We start from the raw sequence: 18562 nt of genomic DNA on the forward strand, positions 1-18562 counted from the left end.
CAAGACCATCATCTTTAAACTGATACATGCTACAAAGAAAAACATAGCCTGCCGCCTTGGCAGAGTGGCAGTGCTGGGAGTGGCATGGGGTGAGGGAAAGATTACTTTAAGTCCAAGCGGGTTGGCGCAATGAGAAGCCTAGAGGGGCTACACCGGAAGTAACGCACAGCCCTATCCGGAGGCATTTCGTATTTATCGGAATCATGTACAAAAGTGGGACAAGCGTGGATGGAGTGTACGTGCTGGGAGTATGCATGCGTGGGGGTGCAGTTATCGGGAGGTGAGTTAGGGTGGAGTGACCAGGGCCTATTGCCTGGGGGGCTCCCTTGTTCCTGCTCATCAAAGCATATTATCTCTAGTCTCTACTCTTACCTAACTTTCTGCTAATCCTTACAAATAAGGAGCTTCAGCTGATCCTGCTAATCTGGCCATAATATCTGCCAGCTGTTTTCAGCAGCTACCGGCTTCCCGGTATGTTCCTCAGACCGGGGCTTTTGTCTTTGGTGAGAGGCCTCCTGCCTGAGTATGCCTAGCTGACCAGCAGGAACTCTGGGTATCAAGACAATAGCCCCGAGAACAAGGAGGGCCGGGGATCCCACAATAAGACAACATTACATGAAGTGAAATAACTCATCACGAAAGGACAAATAGAGTCTGAGTCCACTTAGGAAATATCTAGAATTGACAAACTCAGAGACAGAATGCAGATTAGAAGTGACCCCGGTCTGGGATGGGACCTACTACTTCATAGTTAAGAGTTTCTGTTTGAGTTGTAGTAGTTTGCTAGGCTGCTGTAAGGAAATACCACCGAGTTGTTTAGACAACAGAAATTTATATCTCATGATTGTGGAGGCCTCCCAGAGAGATTGAGGTGTCGACAGGATCTTGCTTCCCCTGAAGGCGCCGGGCAAGGCTGTTCCAGGCTCTCTCCCAGCTTCTGGTGGCTCTTTGGCTGATGGCAGCATAACTCCAGTCTTCACACGGCTGTGTCCAAATCTCCCCTCTTCCTGGGACCCAGTCATGTTGGAGACGGGCCCTGCTCCAGGGTGGCCTCTTAACCACCTGCTTCTGTGGGGACCCTGTTTCCAGATAAGGCTGTATTCTGAGATACCAGGCATTAGGATGTCACCGTGTGAATTTTGAGAGCCAAGCTGGCCTACATTGGAGGTGATGGAAAAGATCGACCTATATCGGGCGGTGATGGAAAATCTCGAGAAGCAGATGGTAGTGATAGCCCATAACAGCGAGGCTGCCATCAGTGCCCCTGAACTGTGCACTTGAAGGTGTTAGAGAGGTCTGTTTTATGTTTTACATGTTTTATCACAATAAAAAAAAAAGTGAAGGTAAGGCAGGGGTGGAGGCTAGGGATATTTGTGTGGGAGTTGGCGAGATCGTCCCTGAGGAGGGGGTAATAAATTAGGGGAGAATGAGATGGTGGAGGGAGCAGCTGGGAAAAGAGGATCTGGGGGCAGGTCCTGACCAAGATGAAGCAAGGTGGAGAGGCATGGGAGGTGACGTGGGGACAAGGGGCCTGCTCAGGTAGTGCTTGACGGCCACTCTGAGGGTGCTGGCTTTCCCTCCAGGGACTGGAGGCCCCGGGCAGTGGGTAGAGATCCTTGTAAGGGCAGGAATGGCTACAGTGCAGGTTTTCTGATCCAGCAGACCGGGTAAAGGAGGAGTCAGAGTCCTCAGTGGCTTTTGCAGGTCTTTTACCAGGCATATGGCAGGCAGGGGTCCTGGGGGGCCGGGAGGCTGGCAGGCCTCCCATCTCCCAGTAAATCCTCACTCTATCTGGGCTCTCTGGCCTTCTCTCTGCTGCTCTTCTTTTCTCCGCTTCCGTTCATTCTTGGCTTCTGCTGGCGTCCCCGTGACGCCGCCCTTATAAACTCAGTCTCTCAGCCCAGGTGTACCCACTCCAGGTGCCCGCCATCAGGCATGCATTCAGGACCACAGGGTTCCCTCATCTATCCTAATGGCGGGAGGGCAGAAAAGCCTGATACCTTTTCCATACCCTACAATCCTGTTCTGGGGACCAGAGCTCAGGCCAGTTTAGGTGTCACTGGCAGAGGCGGGACGGGGCTTGCAGCAGGCTGGCCCCCTGCAGTTCCAGTGTTGACCTCTAGGTGTCGTCCTGTCTGCCCTCTCTCCACCCCCAACCCCAACTCCTCCCATCGTGGGTCTTCCTAGCTGAGTTCAAGGTTATCTGCCAAGAAATCCGGCTAATTGGGTTCACATTCCAGCCCTGAAACTTCCCAGCTTGGAGACCAAGCAAATCGTTAAGCCAGCCCAGCCTCTGAGGGTAATTCCCTCGCTCTTAAGGAATTATCATGGGGGCCTCTGAGGAGATGTGGAAAGCGTCGGTCCAGTTCCCAGCACACAGTGAGCGCTCAGAATGGAGATAGTGACATGATGGGGTGTCCTGGGACTGGGCCCTGGGGACGAAGCCCTCCTGGCACTTGGGCAGGGAGCAGACATCAGAGACCCCTGAGGGACGGATAAGTCCACCTCAGTGTAGCCCAGGGTCAGAGGCCTCTGGGGAGTGAGCTTTACATTTATTTATTTATTTTTTTAAGATTTATTTATTTATACAAGCACTGGGTACAGTCAGAAGCGCGGGAGGGTGAGAGAATTCACCAGAGCCAGAGCGGGGAGCAGAGCAGGCAGAAGGACCGAAGTACACTGCTGAGGGGAGCAGCGGGTGGCAGGAGAGGTCTGTGCGCCATGTGGGACCCTCCTCCGGTGGCCGGGGAGCAGCTGGGGATCGAACTGGCGCTGCAGAGGCTGCGGGCAGCTTCGCAACCCAGCGCTCAACCGCTGCGCCACCGGGGAGGCCCGAGCTTTACATTTAGCCCTAGGTCAGGTAAAGAAAGCCGCTGGGAGAAAAGTGAACCAGTGAAAGCCTGGAACATGGGAGTTGAGGGTGATGTGGAGTGACCAGTTCCAGGGAGGAACAGGGCTTCTGAGCCACACCAGGCAAGGGCGTGACTGAGGGCTGGGGGGCTTGTGATGGTTAAGCTGTGTGCTGTGGGCGCTCACATGGGCGGCCAGGTACAGCAGGGACGAGAGAGGTGTTTGAGGAGCCTGCCCATGCCAGCCGGGCCACAGAGGCCAGTGGCCCCCACGTCCCTGAGCTCCCTCGTCCTTTAGGAAGCAGAGAAGTGCTCGGCAGTCCCAGCCCCTTGGAGCGCAGCCCTGTGTCCGAGCCCTCCTCCCCAGGACCTGCCACCTCCCCGGCACCTCCAGACCTGGACCCAGAGGTGGTGCGGGGGGCCCTCCGGGACTTCCTGCAGGAGCTGCGGAGCGCCCAGAGAGAACGGGTGAGGCGGGTGTGAGTGGCTGGGTGGGGATGAGGTGGCCGAGGGCTGCAGGTTGTCAGAGCAGGGTCTTTTCCCCTACCCTCCCCGCCATGTTGGGGCTACAGGATGAGCTTCGAGTCCAGACAAGTACTCTGAGTCGCCAGCTGGCTGAGATGGAGGCCGAGAGGGACAGTGCAGCCTCGAGGGCAAGGCAGCTGCAGAAGGCTGTGGCCGAGAGTGAGGAAGGTGAGCCTGGCATGCTCACGCTTGCTTTTAGCAACTGAGGTGGGCGGCTGGGGCCTTGGTCTGAGCAGCTTCTACGTCCCTGATCTGGCCGCTGTGACCCAAGTCCTGGCCTCTCCCCTGGGGGACCCTCCTGGTGGACCCCATCCTTTGTCCACACTGTAGCCCCTCGAGGGCCCAGCGCGGCAGGCCCTGTGGTGGGTGGAGTGCTGGCTGGGCATTTTGCGGCCTGGTTTGGGTCTCAGGGCTGGGCCTGGCCAGGCTGACGGAGCTGGGCCCACAGCCCGGCGCAGTGTGGATGGGCGGCTGAGCGGAGCCCAGGCAGAGCTGGCACTGCAGGAGGAGGGTGTGCGACGCAGCGAGCGGGAGCGCCGGGCGGCGCTGGACCAGGTGGCTGCCCTGGAGCGGAGCATGCAGGCCACCGAGAGTGAGCTCCGAGCCAGCCAGGTAGGTGCTGCGGGCGGGCTGGGGGAGAAGGAACTCTCCTGCCTGAGTGGGTGTCTGTAAGTCCTACTGTGTGCTTCTGTCGGCCTGGGTCCCAGCACCCACTGTAGGCACTAGCCTGTGGCTTTCTCCAAAAGTACCTTGGGATTCCATCATTTCGTTCCACACTGAGATCACTAGGCTGTAGAAGAGCAAGCCTGGGTTTGAGTCTTTTCCCTGTGCCTCGTGGCTTGTCTGAGACTCATTTTCCGTAAACGGGGTGAAGAGGGGGACAATACCTGTCTCCCGGAGATGGTGCAGATGCTAACACAGGGGCCGTGCTTTTTCATCTCTGCGCAGCCACATGAGTGGTGCTCTGGAGTTTTCGTGTGTGTCTGGGGGACAGTTGTGTGTATGTGTTTGCGTATGCACATGTGTTCAGTCCAGGGAGCACAGAGCACAGGCCGTGCTGGTGTTAGGCCAGACTCCTGAAGCCTCCAGCCCTTCTCGCAGACACAGATCCCCTCCCTCCTCCCTCCCTCCTTCCCCTGTCCTCCCCTGGCCCTCTGGGCTGCCCCCACGGCCCACCCCCTGCTCTGGCTCCCAGCCGGGCTGGAGCTGGATTGTTGTGTCTGCGGCTCCAGCTCTGGCCTTGGGCCCAGCCGCAGGAAGAGGCCGGGAACAAAGCTGGGCAGGAGCCAGAGTGGGGCTGCCGGCTGTAGACCTGGCAGGACTGGAGCTTTGAGCAGGGCGGGAGAGGGGCCAGATCTGGGGGTGGGGGGTTAATAATGACACCCCTTAACCTGCCCTGTCTCTGGGATGGTAGTAGGAAATGAAAGACCGAAGGCTGTTTTTCTGCCCTACCCCCACCCCAAGCCTCCTCTACTGTCTAACCCCACATGAGGAAGGGAGGAGCATCACCCCCCAAACCTTAGAAGGCCCAGGGCTCCTGCCTGTTCACACATGGCAGCTTCTGGGCCCAACTCTAGAGAGCAAGGCAGTGAGCAGGAGAGGCCCTGGAATCTGCATTTGGACAATCCTCTCCCTAGGGCTCTGAACACGGGGTTGTGGTATCCGTGGGCCAGTCCAGGCCTCCCACTCTACAGAAGTGAAATAGTGCCAGAGAGCAGGAAGGGACAGGCCTGGGTCACACAGCTGGTTAGATGCAGCCAGAACTGGGCAGTGCTCTGGGAGCCTTGGGTCAGCCCATGCTGTGAGCAGTTGGGGAGACTGAGGCCCCAAGAGGGTCCTGGACTTGCCCCAAGTCCCACAGGGAGTGCTTGGACTGCCACTTCGAGGCTACTCCCCACTTCCCTGTCAGGGTCCTAAGGGAGGTGGGCGCTGTGGGTGGGCAGGACAGCTGGGGCCTGAGCTGTCCCCCCCACACAGGAGAGGGTCAGCAAGATGAAGGCCAATGAGGCGAAGCTGGAGAGCGACAAGCGACGCCTGAAGGAGGTACTAGATGCCTCCGAGAGCCGCACCATCAAGCTGGAGCTCCAGCGGCGCTCGCTTGAGGGGGAGCTGCAGCGTAGCCGCTTGGGCCTGAGCGACCGTGAGGCCCAGGCCCAGGCCCTCCAGGACCGGGTGGACTCTCTGCAGAGGCAGGTGGGTACCCTCCGCCGTTGCATCCTCGTCATCTGCAACTCCGGGCCCGGCGCTTTACAGAGACTACACAGCCCTCCCAACAGTGGCGTGAGGCTTATCATCACTGTGAGTGTTATTCCCATTTCACAGATGGACAAATGGAGGTTCAGAGAGGTGATGTCATTGCCCAAGATCACACAGCTAATTAAAGGCAGAATCTTAATTAGAATTTAGGACTGTTTGACAATAGAATATGCACTCATAAAAGGCATATGGGACCAGTTAGAGATTTAACTTTTCCCTTTTTGCTTTGGCCACCAGGAAGCTCAGCTCTCCATGATTTACCCAGTAAAGTAAAGAACATAGAGAATTTGGAGGTTGTTGTTGCTCTTTCTTCTCTATAACACGGAAGAAAGAGGAATGAGAACAGAGAGGAGACCACAGGGTCTGAGACATACCAGGTTAATGGCTCTCTGGATGAGGGTAGTTCACTGACCCAGGGCCGGGCCAGTTTGCAGCAGGTGGAGCCAGTGGAAGCACGTGGGAACAATGAATATCAATGATGAGGGTCCAAAGAGGTGGGAAGGGTTGGGCACAGCTGCTGGAGCTCACGTAGAGCAGGGACACTTAGGTCCTGTCTGTCCTCCTGCCAGGTGGCAGACAGTGAGGTGAAGGCGGGCACACTGCAGCTAACAGTGGAGCGACTGAGTGGGGCCCTGGCCAAGGTGGAGGAGAGTGAGAGGGCCTTGCGGGACAAGGTTCGGGGGCTGACAGAAGCCCTGGCTCAGAACAATGCCAGCCTCACCAGCACCCAGGACAAGAATCTGCACCTACAGAAGACCCTGACCGCCTGTGAACATGACCGCCAAGTGCTCCAAGTATGGGGGCCTCGGGGGCTGCCTGGTGGTGGGCCCAGAGACGTGGGACTCTGACCCAGTCAGTGAGAGCAGCTTAGAGGAACCCTGGTACAGGGCCAAGGGGGCAGAGTCGGGGTCTGAGTCATCCCCACCTCCAGCAGGCCAGTGGATGGGCTGTGAGCCAGGCTGTTGGCTCACTCTCGAGGTGTTTGTGGCCCAGAGATACAGAGTAGAGGACCCCTGTGCAGCAGGGCCCCCAGGCTGACCGCGCCATGGGCCCCACCCCCCAGGAACGGCTGGACGCCGCGCGGCAGGCATTATCTGAGGCCCGGAAGCAGAGCAGCAACCTGGGTGAGCAGGTGCAGACAATGCGGGGCGAGCTGGCGGACCTGGAGGTGCAGCGGGCGGAGGCCGAGGGCCAGCTGCAACAACTGCAGGAGGTAAGGCCAGGGCAGGCCCTGTCTCTCCATCCCCAGGACTGGAGGCCCCTGGATGATGTGGGGACCTTTCACCCACCCTACCCTACCCCAAACCTGTCCCAGCCTCCTAGGAGAGCATGGTTCATTCAGCCCATACCCCCATCATACAGATGGAGATAGTGAGGCCCAGAGGGACTCTGCCCTCAGGTGGCCCCCATGCGGGCCTCACAGTCATCCTGCCTTGGATGAGTGGGCAGGCTAGCACCATCAGCCCCAAGTGTCACATGTACACACAGGCCCGGAGGGCTCAGGGGCTTGCTGGCTTTTCTGCAGGTGTTGCGACAGCGACAGGAGGGCGAGGCCGCGGCCCTGCACGCCGTCCAGAAGCTGCAGGATGAGCGGCAGCGGCTGCAACGTGCCCTGGCGCAGCTGGAAGCCGAGAAGCAGGAGGTGGAGCGGTCGGCATTGCGGCTGGAGAAGGACCGGGTGGCCCTCAAGAAAACTCTGGACAAGGTGGGCTTCCCCCCCAGGGCCCTCCCCTCACTTCCTCTGGATCCCGACCCAGACCCCTCTGGCTGTCCTGGTAGCTTGTGCCCAGGGCCTGGGAGCCTTGGGTCTTTCCTGGCCTCTGCTCCCCCTGCCTCTAACCTAATACCCCTCTCGGAGCTGTTTCCCCTTCGGGGACTGCCCTCCCTCCCCAGGCACTCTCTGTCCTCCCCTGGGCACCCTGATTCCCTCCGGCTGTTCCCACCTAGGTGGAGAGGGAGAAGCTCCGCAGCCACGAGGACACGGTGCGGCTGAGTGCAGAGAAGGGCCGCCTGGACCGCACGCTCACGGGGGCTGAGCTGGAGCTGGCTGAGGCCCAGAGGCAGATCCAGCTGCTGGAGGTAGGCCCTGGACACCCACCCCTGGACACTCCGCCTCTCCCTAGCCCTGGGCCCCTACCCTACTTCTGCCTGGCTGCCCCAGCAGCTGATACAGGTTGGCCAGCCCAGACTCCTCAACCCCCGCAACCCTCGAGCAGACCCTCAGAGAGGGCGGCAGAGGCGGGTCCCAGAGGGAAGCATCTTCCCCAAAGTAGCCTGTCAGCGTGTGGTCATGCACATGGTGGACGTGTGCGTATCCTTGTCCTCGAAGCACGAGTAGGAGCCTAAGTACTAGGAGTCCACATACATGTGTGTGTCTGTGCAGCCCCTTCACGTGGGCAGTATCGGGCTTTTGCACATACATGTGCATCTGTGTGAACGTGGATGAGTGTTCACATGCTTGTCTCTGTGCCTGTATGTATCAGGGCCTGTAGCAATGTTTGAATGTTTCTCTGTGTGTTCTGTTCACACACGCACACACGTGTGAATGGGGGTGCCTGGGCACCCTGACCTAGGATTTGCAGGCCCGAGGGCCAAGGTGAGGGACAACTAGGATCTCTCCTGCAGCCCCTGCCCGCACTCCCCTGCCCGAGGAAGCTTCAGGCACAAACCCCCATACAAGGCCAACCCCCAACTAGCAGCTCCTCCTGCAGGCCCAGGTGCTGGCCCTGGGGCAGAACCACAGCCCGGCCCAGCTGGAGGCAGACGAGCAGCAGCAGCAGCAGCAGCAGCAGCAGCGGCTGGAGCTGCAGCGGGAGGTGGAGCGCCTGCGCAGTGCCCAGGTGCAGACAGAGCGTACCCTGGAGGCGCGGGAGCGGGCCCACCGGCAGAGGGTGCGTGGGCTGGAGGAGCAGGTAGGTAACTGGCTGGCAGGGGCGGCCCCTCCCCAGGGAGTTGTGAGCTGCAGAACCAGCAGGACTCCCTCTCCGGAGGCTGGGCCTGATGGTAGTGGGGAGCTGCAGGAGGGGGACAGGCTGTTCGTGACCTCTGGGTGGTAAGCAGCTGGCGGCCCCCCTGACAGAAACGGTGGCTCCAGAGTGGTATCAACCGAGGCCGGACCTGGGGCTCAGTCCCTTTGCTCTGCTCCATACCTGCAGGCCCTCGCTGGGCAACAGCTCCAGGCTGGGGTTATCTCAACTCAAGACCCTAGAGGAGAGGGGGTTCTTTCCCTGCCCCCCAGCAACAACCAGAGTCCCAGGGATGATCCTTATCTGGCCAGCTTAGGTCATAGGCCAGGCCTGGGGCACAGGTTCGGGTCTGAAGATGACTTGGGGTGCGGTGGACCCCAAAAATGCGCTAAGGAGTCAGAAGACTGCTACAAGGAGCAAACTGAGAAAGGGTGCCCTCATTCTTAGACCCGGTTTTCCTGAAACAGGCAGCACTGGGTCCCTTCTGCAGCTGAGGGGCCCCCCATCAGTCACCCCTCTTTCTCTGCAGTCAGACTGGGGACCTAGGCTGCTCCTACCCCTTCCTTCTCTAGGTGTCCACACTGAAGGGACAGTTGCAGCAGGAGCTTCGAAGGAGCTCTGCGCCTTTCTCCCTGCCGGCCATCTCCCCAGAGAAATGAGCCCCTTCCCGCTGGTGGCCGTGACCAGGACAGGGGGGGCCTCCTCTCCAGCACAATCACCTGCAGCCTGGGCCCGTTGGGGCCCCAGAGCCCGGCTGGGGTGAGGAGCAGCAGAGGCGGCGGTGCTGAGAGCCACGGCCCCAGTGCTACACCCCCACACCCGCAGCGGCTTCCCAGCGCTTCAGAACCCCCGTGATCTGTGAGCCCCTCAGTCCAGGCGCCCTCTAGGACCAGCCCCTCCACACTGTAGAGGAACCCCTGAAGTGACTAGGGAAGCCAGGGGCTGGGGGCCCCTAGCTAACACTGGAATAAGGGGCAGAGGAGGGGCCCGGGCAGGGGTCCAGGCCGGCCTCCTATTTCCCAGAGCCCTCTCTGCCTTTGGCGTGTTCATCAGGAAAGTCCTACGTTCAGAGTCCCTGTATTTTTATACCTTTTTACCGTGTTCATTGAAATTGTTGTTTTGTAACGGGAAACCCACTTTTCTAAAAACCCTTTGTGCAGACTCTTCCTTTGCTATCACTGTGCCCCTCCCCGGTGCTGGAGGGGACACAGGCGCGACTGGGGAGGCTTTAGGGGGGGTCTGTGTGGAGCCGGAAGGAACTGCCCTCTCTCAGGCCGTGGGGAAGACGCCCACCCCAATAGACAGGCCCCCGAGGCTTGGGCTGTGACCCCACCTGCGGGGTCCACGCTTTCCAGGCTACGCTTTCTGCCCCCTCTGGGGCCCTCCCTAAAGACAGGCCGCCCCCTGCAGCAGCAGGCAGGCCTCTGGGCAGGCCTCTTGGTGAACAAGTGTAGGCCTGGGGGGGGTGCAGCGGGAGGGTGAGAGGGAGGTGGCGTCTCGCCCTGGCTCTACTGAGGGTGCGGCTTCATCACCCAGAGCCTCAGTTTGCTCCCCCGTGAAGCCGACCCCTGCTCCGGGGGTCCTGGGTGGCACAGGTGGGAGGTGCTCGCTTCCCAGGAGGAGCTGCGCTCATCCCCGCGTCTACCGAGCCAGGTTCTGCCCCAGCGCTGCCAGTTTGGGCTGTGGGCCCTTGGGCAGGGCACTTAATGTCTCTGGGCTTTCATTCCCCTGCTGTGAGGGGTTTAACTGCACCCTGTGTGGAGCTGAAACACGGCTGTGGGGAGGTGTTATAAGTGGCTCAGCTGCATCTGTCATCTGACCTGAACCAGCCTCCCCCCACCAAGAGTCCTCGACCATCCGCCACCACCCCCAATGCGCTCATGGCTCCACACAGCGGCTGTGAATTTTGGCTTGTACCCCTCTGTTGATGGGGGACTCACGCCCTCACTCAGCAGCCCTGACCATGAGCAAGCCACGTCCCTGAACCTTCTATTTCCGATGGGAGAGAGAGAAAGACACATACACACCCCCCACACCCCCATCCCCCCAGGGTGAGGCAGCAGGGCTGGGGCTACAAAGGCCAGAGCGTGGGTCACCCCAACACACCCTTCTCCCCAGAGGCCGGAGCCTCTCAGCACTGGCAGTGTTGGGGCCGCCTGCCCCCCTCTGCTCTCTCCCCTGAAAAGGTGACTCTGAATCTTTTGTAAAAATGTGTTTTTAATTTTGTATAAAACAAAGGTGGCCTATGCCCAGGGCTGTAGGAAACCCAAGCAGACCAGCTGGGGTGAGGGGCATAGCCTACCTGGGGGGCGGGGGAGGGGGCTGTCCTCAAACGGAGGAGAGGCGCATGAGAGCCCGGGTCCCACAACCAGGCCTGGGGTGCCCCTCACCCAAGGGTGAAGACTGGGTGGGGGGGAGTCCCACTGCCCTGGGGCCAGGCTGGGAGAGGGGCCAGAGGCGACCCCCAGGGCCACAGTCCACTACCTTTTTACAGAATACAAGGAATGTTGGGCTGGGGAGAAAAGCACCAGGTCAGACAGGGCCCAAGGGCCCCAGATCTGAAGAGCGTCCAGGGTTTGGGGTTCCAGCGCCACCCTAGCAGCCCCCGCAGCTCCTGACACAGGAGGCTGCCACGGATTGACACAGGCCACTGCTGGCCATCACGCCGCATTTGGAGAACTTGTCCCGGCATAGGTCAGCTGTTGGGGAGCAGGAAGGAGTTGGGGTCAGGGTGGGGCTCCTTCCCCCGCTGCTGATGGAGGAGGCTCTGAGGATGAAAAGCACCTGGGAGGGGAGCGCAGGAACCCCCCGCCCCCAAGCGCAGGCCCATGAGCATCAGGTGGGTTGTTCATAAGCATCAGGTGGGAGGCCGCAGGGAGTGGGTGGGGGTGGGAGAGGTCCCGGGGTGAGACCTTCCTACCTCGGAGGAGCTCCTCGTGGGCACAGACCGTGCGGACACAGATCTCCCTGTTGACCACGTACACGCGGCGGAGGCTGGGGAGCAGGCCAGGGGCAGCGTCAGCCGCCCGGCCCAGCCCCGCCGGGAGAGCCGGAACAGAGCCTGGCACGGGTGCCCGGAGTCCCCGCCCCCAGCCAGGGCTCCACCTGAGTTGAGTCCGGCTTCAGGGTAGCCTCCCCCACCCCCCACCCGGCGGACTGAGCTGGGCCCGGCCTCCCAGGCGGCCTGTGCTCACCTGTAGAAGCAGATCTCGTTGAGACACTGTTTGCAGGGCTTGTGGATGGAGTAGAGTCGGGTGCAGGGGTACTGCTCCTCGCGGCAATCTGGGTGGCAGGCGGGGTCAGACCAGGGGTCGCAGCTTGGGGCTCAGAGCTGGGGAGCAGCCCACAACCTCCCCCAGGGACTGGCTCTGAGGGTCAGTCCAGGCACCCCCCACCCGCCCACCCCCGCCAACCCAGGCACACACAGCATTGCTGGACCTCCCAGGGCTGCCCACTTTTGCACAGTACTTATGAGTGCACACACCCACAGCCACAGTCAGAAGCGTATATTCAAACACACGTACGTTCAAGCACAAATCCACACCCACCAGTCACACAAGTCCGCAGCAAGCTCAGCAGGTCCGAGCACGCTCAGCGCACACGCGGGCGCCTGCGAGCTCACGGCTCTCGTGCTCTCGGGAGCGGCTGCGCTGGGACGCACAGGGCCCTCAACTGGCCCGGCTTCCTGCCCCTCCTCATTTCGCCAGCCACCAGCACCCCCAGTCCCTCTGGCAGGATGCCTCCAGCACTCTCCCTGGTCCTCCTCGTCCCCCCAGCATGTGGGAGTAGCGGGCCCTCCTGAGGCTGCGGCCAACTCAGCCTCCAGCCAGGCCCAGGGGGCAGGGGCTCTGCCAGAGCTGCCTAGGGGGCCCCGGGGTTGCCAGCTTTAGGCAGGGACACGTCTGCAAGTCCCCACCGCCACCCGCCACAGCTGAGCAAAAGGCCTGGCTCCTCCTGTCCTACCAGCGCTGCACCTACCCTGCCCCAGCTTCTGGGCGGTGCCTCAGTTTCTCCAGTGTCAAGACAGCAAACTTACCAAGAGGCCCAGGCTCCGTGGGCTCCGTCTCTGAGTTTCCTGGTTCTGGCGTTGGATGGCAACAGGCAGAGATTATTGAGAGGGTCTATTCAGGGCTGGGAGGTCACCTCTCCAGCTGCAGCCACACCTCCCCACCCCAGGGTTCAAGGAGCTTGTGGCCTACCTGGGGTGGGGGCCGCAATGACTTCCTGTTGCACTTCTTGCTGGGATTGGAACTGGAACTGCTCCTCGGGAGGCCGAGCAGTCACCTCTGTGACAGGAGATGATAAGGGGGGCTGCCCCCTCCCCTCACCCACCCCTCCGAGATGGCCCCGCCCTTTACCTTGATAATCATAGTAGTCCGGGTTGTCTGAAACAACAAGATGAATGTGGAATTGGTGGGGGTCATTTGCCAGCTCGTGAGTCACGACCGAGTGGGGGACTAGCCTCTGTGATCCCATCACCCCTGCCTGGCCGCTGGCTGAGCCCTGCACATCTGGGAGCCGGGCCTTGGTGATGGGCAGGTGGGGGAGGCCTGGGGGAGGCCAGGTCCTTACCAATCTGGTCGTTGTAATGGGTGTACTGGACGTGGTCCGGGAATGGAGGCAGCGGGTCCAGGTCATACTGGCCCTGAGCCAGCAGGCCTGCAGTCAGGGAGGCAAAGCGTGAGGGGGTACCCTGCAGGGAAGGACAGCAAAGCCCCCAAGCGCTTCTGGGGAGGGTCGGTAGAGGTTCAAGGGCTGTAAAAGCCTAGAATCCTCTAGGGTCCCAGACCACGGGATTCAACTCCTTCCTTCCTGGACCGGACGCCCCTGGGCCCTCACTGACTTCACCCCGCCCCTCTCCCTCTGGCTGGCTCCTGGCTGCTTCAGGAACTCAGCACCCTCCTGCCTGTCCAGGGTGTTTGCACTTGACTCTCCCCGGGCCTGTGCTATCTAATCTACTTTAAGTCTCAACTGAAAGGTCAGGTCTGCTGAGAGGCCCTTGCTGGCCATCCACCCGCACCGTCTCATCCTCGGGTTAATTTCCACTGGAGCACAGCACAGTCTGACATAAATCATGTCTCCTTGATCATATGGACCTCCCTTCCCTAGACTAGCGGTACCGTGAGGGCAGAGATGTGTCTGCCTAGCACAGTGCCTGGCACATAATTGAGCTGAATAAATCTCTGTTAAGTGAATGAACGTGATGTTTCCTCATTTGACCAAGAGGGACTTTGTCAAGGTCAAGTGAAGGGTGCTGGAGTCCAAATGAGTCTAGAGCAGGGATGCCACTGTTGGGGGTGCTGTGGGCAGGGCCCAGGAGGGGTCCTGTGGGAGGGGTTGGCCAGCCACTGTGGTCCAGGAGGCAGGAGGACCTGGGAGCTGCCGGGCAGGTTCTGGCCAATAGGCATGACAGAAGCCCACTGCCCGTTTCCACAAACCCGACTCACACCCCACCTGAGACCCACAGCCCCAGGACCACTTACCAGGCAGGAAGAGCAGGAAGAGGCAGGCAGCTCTCATGGCCACTGGTGAGGCGGCTGGGCTGGTGTCAGAGGACAGCTGGAGGGAGGGGGGTTGCGAGCTGCATCCCAGGCCCACTCCCCCAGGCCTGCAGAGCCCCCCTCGACCCCCCAGCCCCAATTCAGAAAGAGGCACTGGGAATACACACTCTAGAGAGTTGGGGGGCAGGCAGTGGGGGGGCGGGGAACTACTTAGGACGGACATTCGCTGTCCCTGATGGTCCATCTGGGTGCTGGGATTCTGAAGGACAAGATCTCCAACCTGGCTCCAGGGCTGTTCTTGACACATGGGCAAACCCCACTCTGCCCGGCTCACAGAGCAGGCATTTCTAATTCCCCAGCAGCCATGACGGCCTTTCTGGGCTAGCACCTCCCCAGGTGGCAAACCATAGTGGGAATCTCCGACCCGGCTCATCTTCCAGCGTCTCAGCCTGGACTCAGCAGCGTGGCCAAACCCACTACCTGCTCCCAATTAGCCCCTGAGCATCTTGCTCAGCAGGAAAGCACATGCTCACGGGCCCCAGGGGCCCCCGGGGCAGCCAGGCCCGGGCAGGGCTCCCAGCCCCATAAGACTCCTCTCCTGCCAGGCCTCCAGGCCTCCCAAGACCTGGCCGTCTTCATCACACACTCACGAGACTGAGGCCTATTTGTCTGCAGCAGCAGGAAGCACTTAGGGTGGAGCCTGATGAGGGCTTCTCTGGATCCTAGAAGGGCAGCCCTGGAGGGGACCATGATGTCACCCAGCCCGTGGCTCTGAACCCCCTGACACTCTGACAAGTGGTGTGTGTAATTTTCCTTGGAGAGGGCATCGGGCCATAGTGTCCACCAGGCGCTTGAGGCCGGCCAGCCTCTAGTCTGGCTACACAGTGGGCTTGGCAGAAGCGTCTGCTGGGAGGGCTGGGAGAAAGCCCACGGGCTCACCCATCCGGGAGGGTCCCCTCCCTGCCCGCCGAAGCACGTTCTGTAGACAGCTAGCTGCAAAGCTGGCTTGGCCTAGCCCTCGCCCCCAGCCCCACCCAGGGAATCCAGGGAGAGGGGAAGAAACACGGGCACATTCCCTCCTCCCTCCCGGTCCTGAGGCCTGCGTCCTCCACCCCAACCCATGTTCAGCACCTCACTGTCAAGCCTCACCCCAGTGGGAGAGGACTTCGATGTGGGGGGCTGGGCTGGGGAGAGGGACTCAGAACTCAAGCCGCCCACTGCCAGGGAACACCTGGCTCCCCACATCCCTAGAAACCTTTGGCCCCATGACTCAAAGACCTGGGGAGGCTGAAAGACGGGGCGCTCCATCCCTGCTGCTCCTACAGGCCTCCCTCCCCACTTGCTCCAGTCCCCCGAGGCTGAGGCTGGTGGGGTCAGGCTGTTGGGAGCTGTCACTACTCACAAGACCCTGAGCTGGGGCCTCAGAGGTGGGGGGTAGGGATGCCCCTCTGGCCCCAAAGCCCTTTATTGCTGGGCCCTTCAGCAGGTCTGGCCCCCAGGCACGTGTTTATTGAGGGCCGGGGCCCCCAAGACAAGGGGTGGGGATGTAAGAAGAGAGGTGTGGGAGTAGCAGATCCTTCCCAGGGGACGCATCTCCAAGAACTTCTAGAGGAGACTTTTGGGGTTACGAGGGAGGCCAGGAACTGCCTGGGAGGCTGTCCCCGACCTTCCGCGCTGCAGATCCCCCACACCCCCGCAGGTCCGAGGAGGAGGGGGCCGAGCCGGGCCTCCTGGGGGCCCTGCCCCCACGCTCCCGCGGCGGAGGGGGGCCGCGGGGAGCCGCCGCTGGAGGAAACCAGATGTTGCTGCGCCCGCACAGCTGGAAACAATCAGTCACGGAAACTTGCTCGGCCGCCTGCCCCTCGCGCGCTCTCTCTCTCTCTCTCTCTCTCTCTCTCTCTCTCTCTCTCTCTCTCTCTCTCTCTCTCTCTCTCTCTCTCTCGGGCTCTGATCTCTTTCTTTTGTCTCTCCGCGTCTCTGTCCCCGCCGACACCCCCACCCCAGCCGCCACATTCCCGCCGCCCCGGGAGAACAAAAGCCGCCCCCAGCCTCGACGCCCCGCTTCTGGTTCCCTGCAGACTCGCGTTCCCCTCCCTTCCCCACGCGCGCGCTCCCCCGCAAGCGACCCCAAACTTTCCACGCGTCCTCTTAGCATCTGCCCTGACGGCCCCAGCTTCAGGGTCCCGGGCGGCCGCCCCCGGGATGGGGGGCCGCCAAGTCCGGCACCCCACACCCCGCCAAGCCCCTGCGCGCGCGCGATCGGGCCCCCCGCGCCCCCAGCGCTCCTGGCCGGGTCAGGCGGCCAGACCCGCGCCTACCTGTCCCGGTCACTCCGCCGCCCGCTCCGAGTCCGCCCGCCAGAGCCGCCCCTTTGCCCGCTCCGAGCCCCCCTCCGGGCCCCCGACGGGGCGGGCGCCCGCCCTCCAGCCCCGGAGCCGCTGGGTCCTAACGCGAGCGCCCCTGCGGCCGCCGCCAGCCCTCGGGTCTCCCACCCCAGGGCAGCTGGGTCGTCTCGGGTCGTCGCAGGGCGCGCGCGTGCCACCTGGCAGTGCCCTTTCTCACCCTCGCCCGAGCACTTCTGGCCTGCAGGCAGCGTTGCCAGGGGGTTCGTGGCTCCATTTTACAGAGGGGAAGACCAAGGCCGTAAAGGTGATTTGTTCAAATCCACTTAGCTAGAAAGTCAGTCTTGTCCTCCTCGCTGGCGTCTCCCAGCCTCAGGACACCTTCCCTGGCCATTTAGCAGTTCCCGCCCTTAATCCCTTTCCTCTGCCGGCCACAGGACCTTTGCTCAAGCTGTTTCTGCCTCCTGGAACACGGGTCGGGGTCTGCCTCCTTTGGGTTGCAGGTCAAGGCCTCCTGCCTTTCGAGGAGCCTTCCCTTGCTCCCTGCTCAGCTCCTCAGCTCCTTCTGCTTTACTGCCCACAGCTGTCAGGTTCCCGTGTCTGTGCCAGACTCAGCGCTGTCCAGTAAGCATTTGTGGAATGAATGAAGGAGTGGCTGTCCACTCCGTTCTAGTGGGAGAGACTGATGGGGTGGGGTGGGGTGGGGTGGGGTGGGGTGTGCAGGGCCCCTACGTGGCCACAGGTGCCTAGACCTGAGGCTGGGGATCCCTACGGGATGACCAGGGTCGCTATCAGACCTCCTCACCCCCTAGTCATGCCCCCACCCCCAGCTGTCCCTTAGATGCTGAGTCCTATTAGGTAGAAACTAAGTATGCATCGTTTGTTCCCCAGGGCTGGTTTGTCAAATAGCTGAATGAATAAGAAGAATAACTACCTGCCACTCCCCTGTAGTGCCCAGTGCAGCACAGCAGGGACTTTTGTCACAGGGAGGTTAGTGGGCCCTGGGGACTAGTCCAGCCCTCCCTGCCCCCTTAGACCTTCCCTGCTGCCAGGGCAAGCCTGCTGGGATGGGCAAGAGCTGCCCAGAAGAAACCTGTACCCTGCACTTGACAGAAAGGGGAAACAGATCTCCAAGATGGCAATTTGTATCCTGGTTCCAGACCCTCCCTGCTGCTTCTCCCCACTCCCCCGGTCCTAAGGCCCAAGCAGAGACAGCAGCTACTGGGGGAGGGGTGTGGGTGCCCATACACCTTTCGGAGAATGGCTCCTTCCCCGCCCACCTCTCATGCTGGGCTACAAGCTGCAGACAGGCAGAGGCCGTTTTTCCTTCCCGGCTCTAGTTCCTGTGCCCAGCACATGGCTGCCAGGAATACTCTAGATCAGGGGGAGGGAGGAGTTTGAACCCTGGCCTCTCTGAGTCCTCCGTCTCCCCCGCCACCCTGACCCGTGGCTGACCTTTGACTCAGTGCCCAGTGCAAGTCTGTGACTGCGTCTGACCGGTTACTGTCCCGCTACTGTCCCACCCCCACGCCCCTTCTTCCATCACAGCTGCATGTTCACTCAGCTCGCACTGGGGCAGGCCCAGGGCCGGCACCAGGACTTCCCGTAATGAGGTTGGCCGGGGGTTTGGAGAACCACCCCTGCCCGGTATGGAGGGCCTGAAGACCCATCTCTAGAGAAGGGCTTGGCCTGAGTCTGACTAGGGGGATGAAGTCAGAAGCACCCACCCTTCCCCGGGGGATGGCGCACAGGGTTCTGGCTGGGAGAAGCGGGCTCTGTGCCTAGAGTCTTATCTAGCACGCCCTGGGCTGTGGGGGCTGGGGAGATAGGTGCCGCCCCAGTTAAAAGCCTCCTAGGTGCTGGCACGTAGTGGGCACTGGTCTGAGCCAAGTCCCTCTCCCTGCCCTGCCAGGAGGGTAGGAAGGTTGAGTATGGATGCTGGTTCCATCTCTGCCTGCCTGTGTGGCCTCTAAGCCTCAGTTTCCTTGTCTATGAAGTGGGGCGAAGCTCAAGTTGTGGGGATTAAATGACAGTGCACACCAAATGCTGAACGGGTGCCCGGCTGAGGAAACACTGTCACGTGGGGAAACACAGGCCCAGAGAGGGGAGCTGTCCAATGTGAC

General features: G+C 61.1%; 2 protein-coding genes across 3 annotated transcripts in view; one reads left to right on the plus strand and one right to left on the minus strand.

The window, feature by feature from the left end:
* Positions 1 to 9255, plus strand: part of CROCC (ciliary rootlet coiled-coil, rootletin) — a gene marked incomplete at both ends in the record, with an annotated part of 36569 nt that extends 27314 nt beyond the window's left edge. For both annotated transcript variants that reach the window (XM_084242871.1, XM_084242872.1), the window contains 10 exons: positions 3148 to 3317; positions 3422 to 3542; positions 3823 to 3986; positions 5352 to 5567; positions 6200 to 6424; positions 6694 to 6843; positions 7156 to 7335; positions 7578 to 7709; positions 8342 to 8542; positions 9169 to 9255. In XM_084242871.1, the coding sequence (XP_084098997.1) occupies positions 3148 to 3317; positions 3422 to 3542; positions 3823 to 3986; positions 5352 to 5567; positions 6200 to 6424; positions 6694 to 6843; positions 7156 to 7335; positions 7578 to 7709; positions 8342 to 8542; positions 9169 to 9255 (1646 nt within the window). The remainder of the gene's footprint in view (positions 1 to 3147; positions 3318 to 3421; positions 3543 to 3822; positions 3987 to 5351; positions 5568 to 6199; positions 6425 to 6693; positions 6844 to 7155; positions 7336 to 7577; positions 7710 to 8341; positions 8543 to 9168) is intronic.
* A 1936-nt stretch (positions 9256 to 11191) lies between these two features.
* Positions 11192 to 14116, minus strand: MFAP2 (microfibril associated protein 2; the record flags this gene model as incomplete). The annotated part of the gene is made up of 8 exons (XM_084243005.1): positions 11192 to 11295; positions 11517 to 11590; positions 11791 to 11878; positions 12633 to 12677; positions 12796 to 12882; positions 12955 to 12981; positions 13169 to 13255; positions 14080 to 14116. 8 exons carry the CDS (start codon positions 14114 to 14116, stop codon positions 11192 to 11194), a joined length of 549 nt encoding a protein of 182 aa, XP_084099131.1.
* Positions 14117 to 18562: the final 4446 nt, after the last annotated feature.

Source organism: Talpa europaea (assembly GCF_964194135.1).
Source record: "Talpa europaea genome assembly, chromosome: 9".
Taxonomy (NCBI): Eukaryota; Metazoa; Chordata; class Mammalia; order Eulipotyphla; family Talpidae; genus Talpa; species Talpa europaea.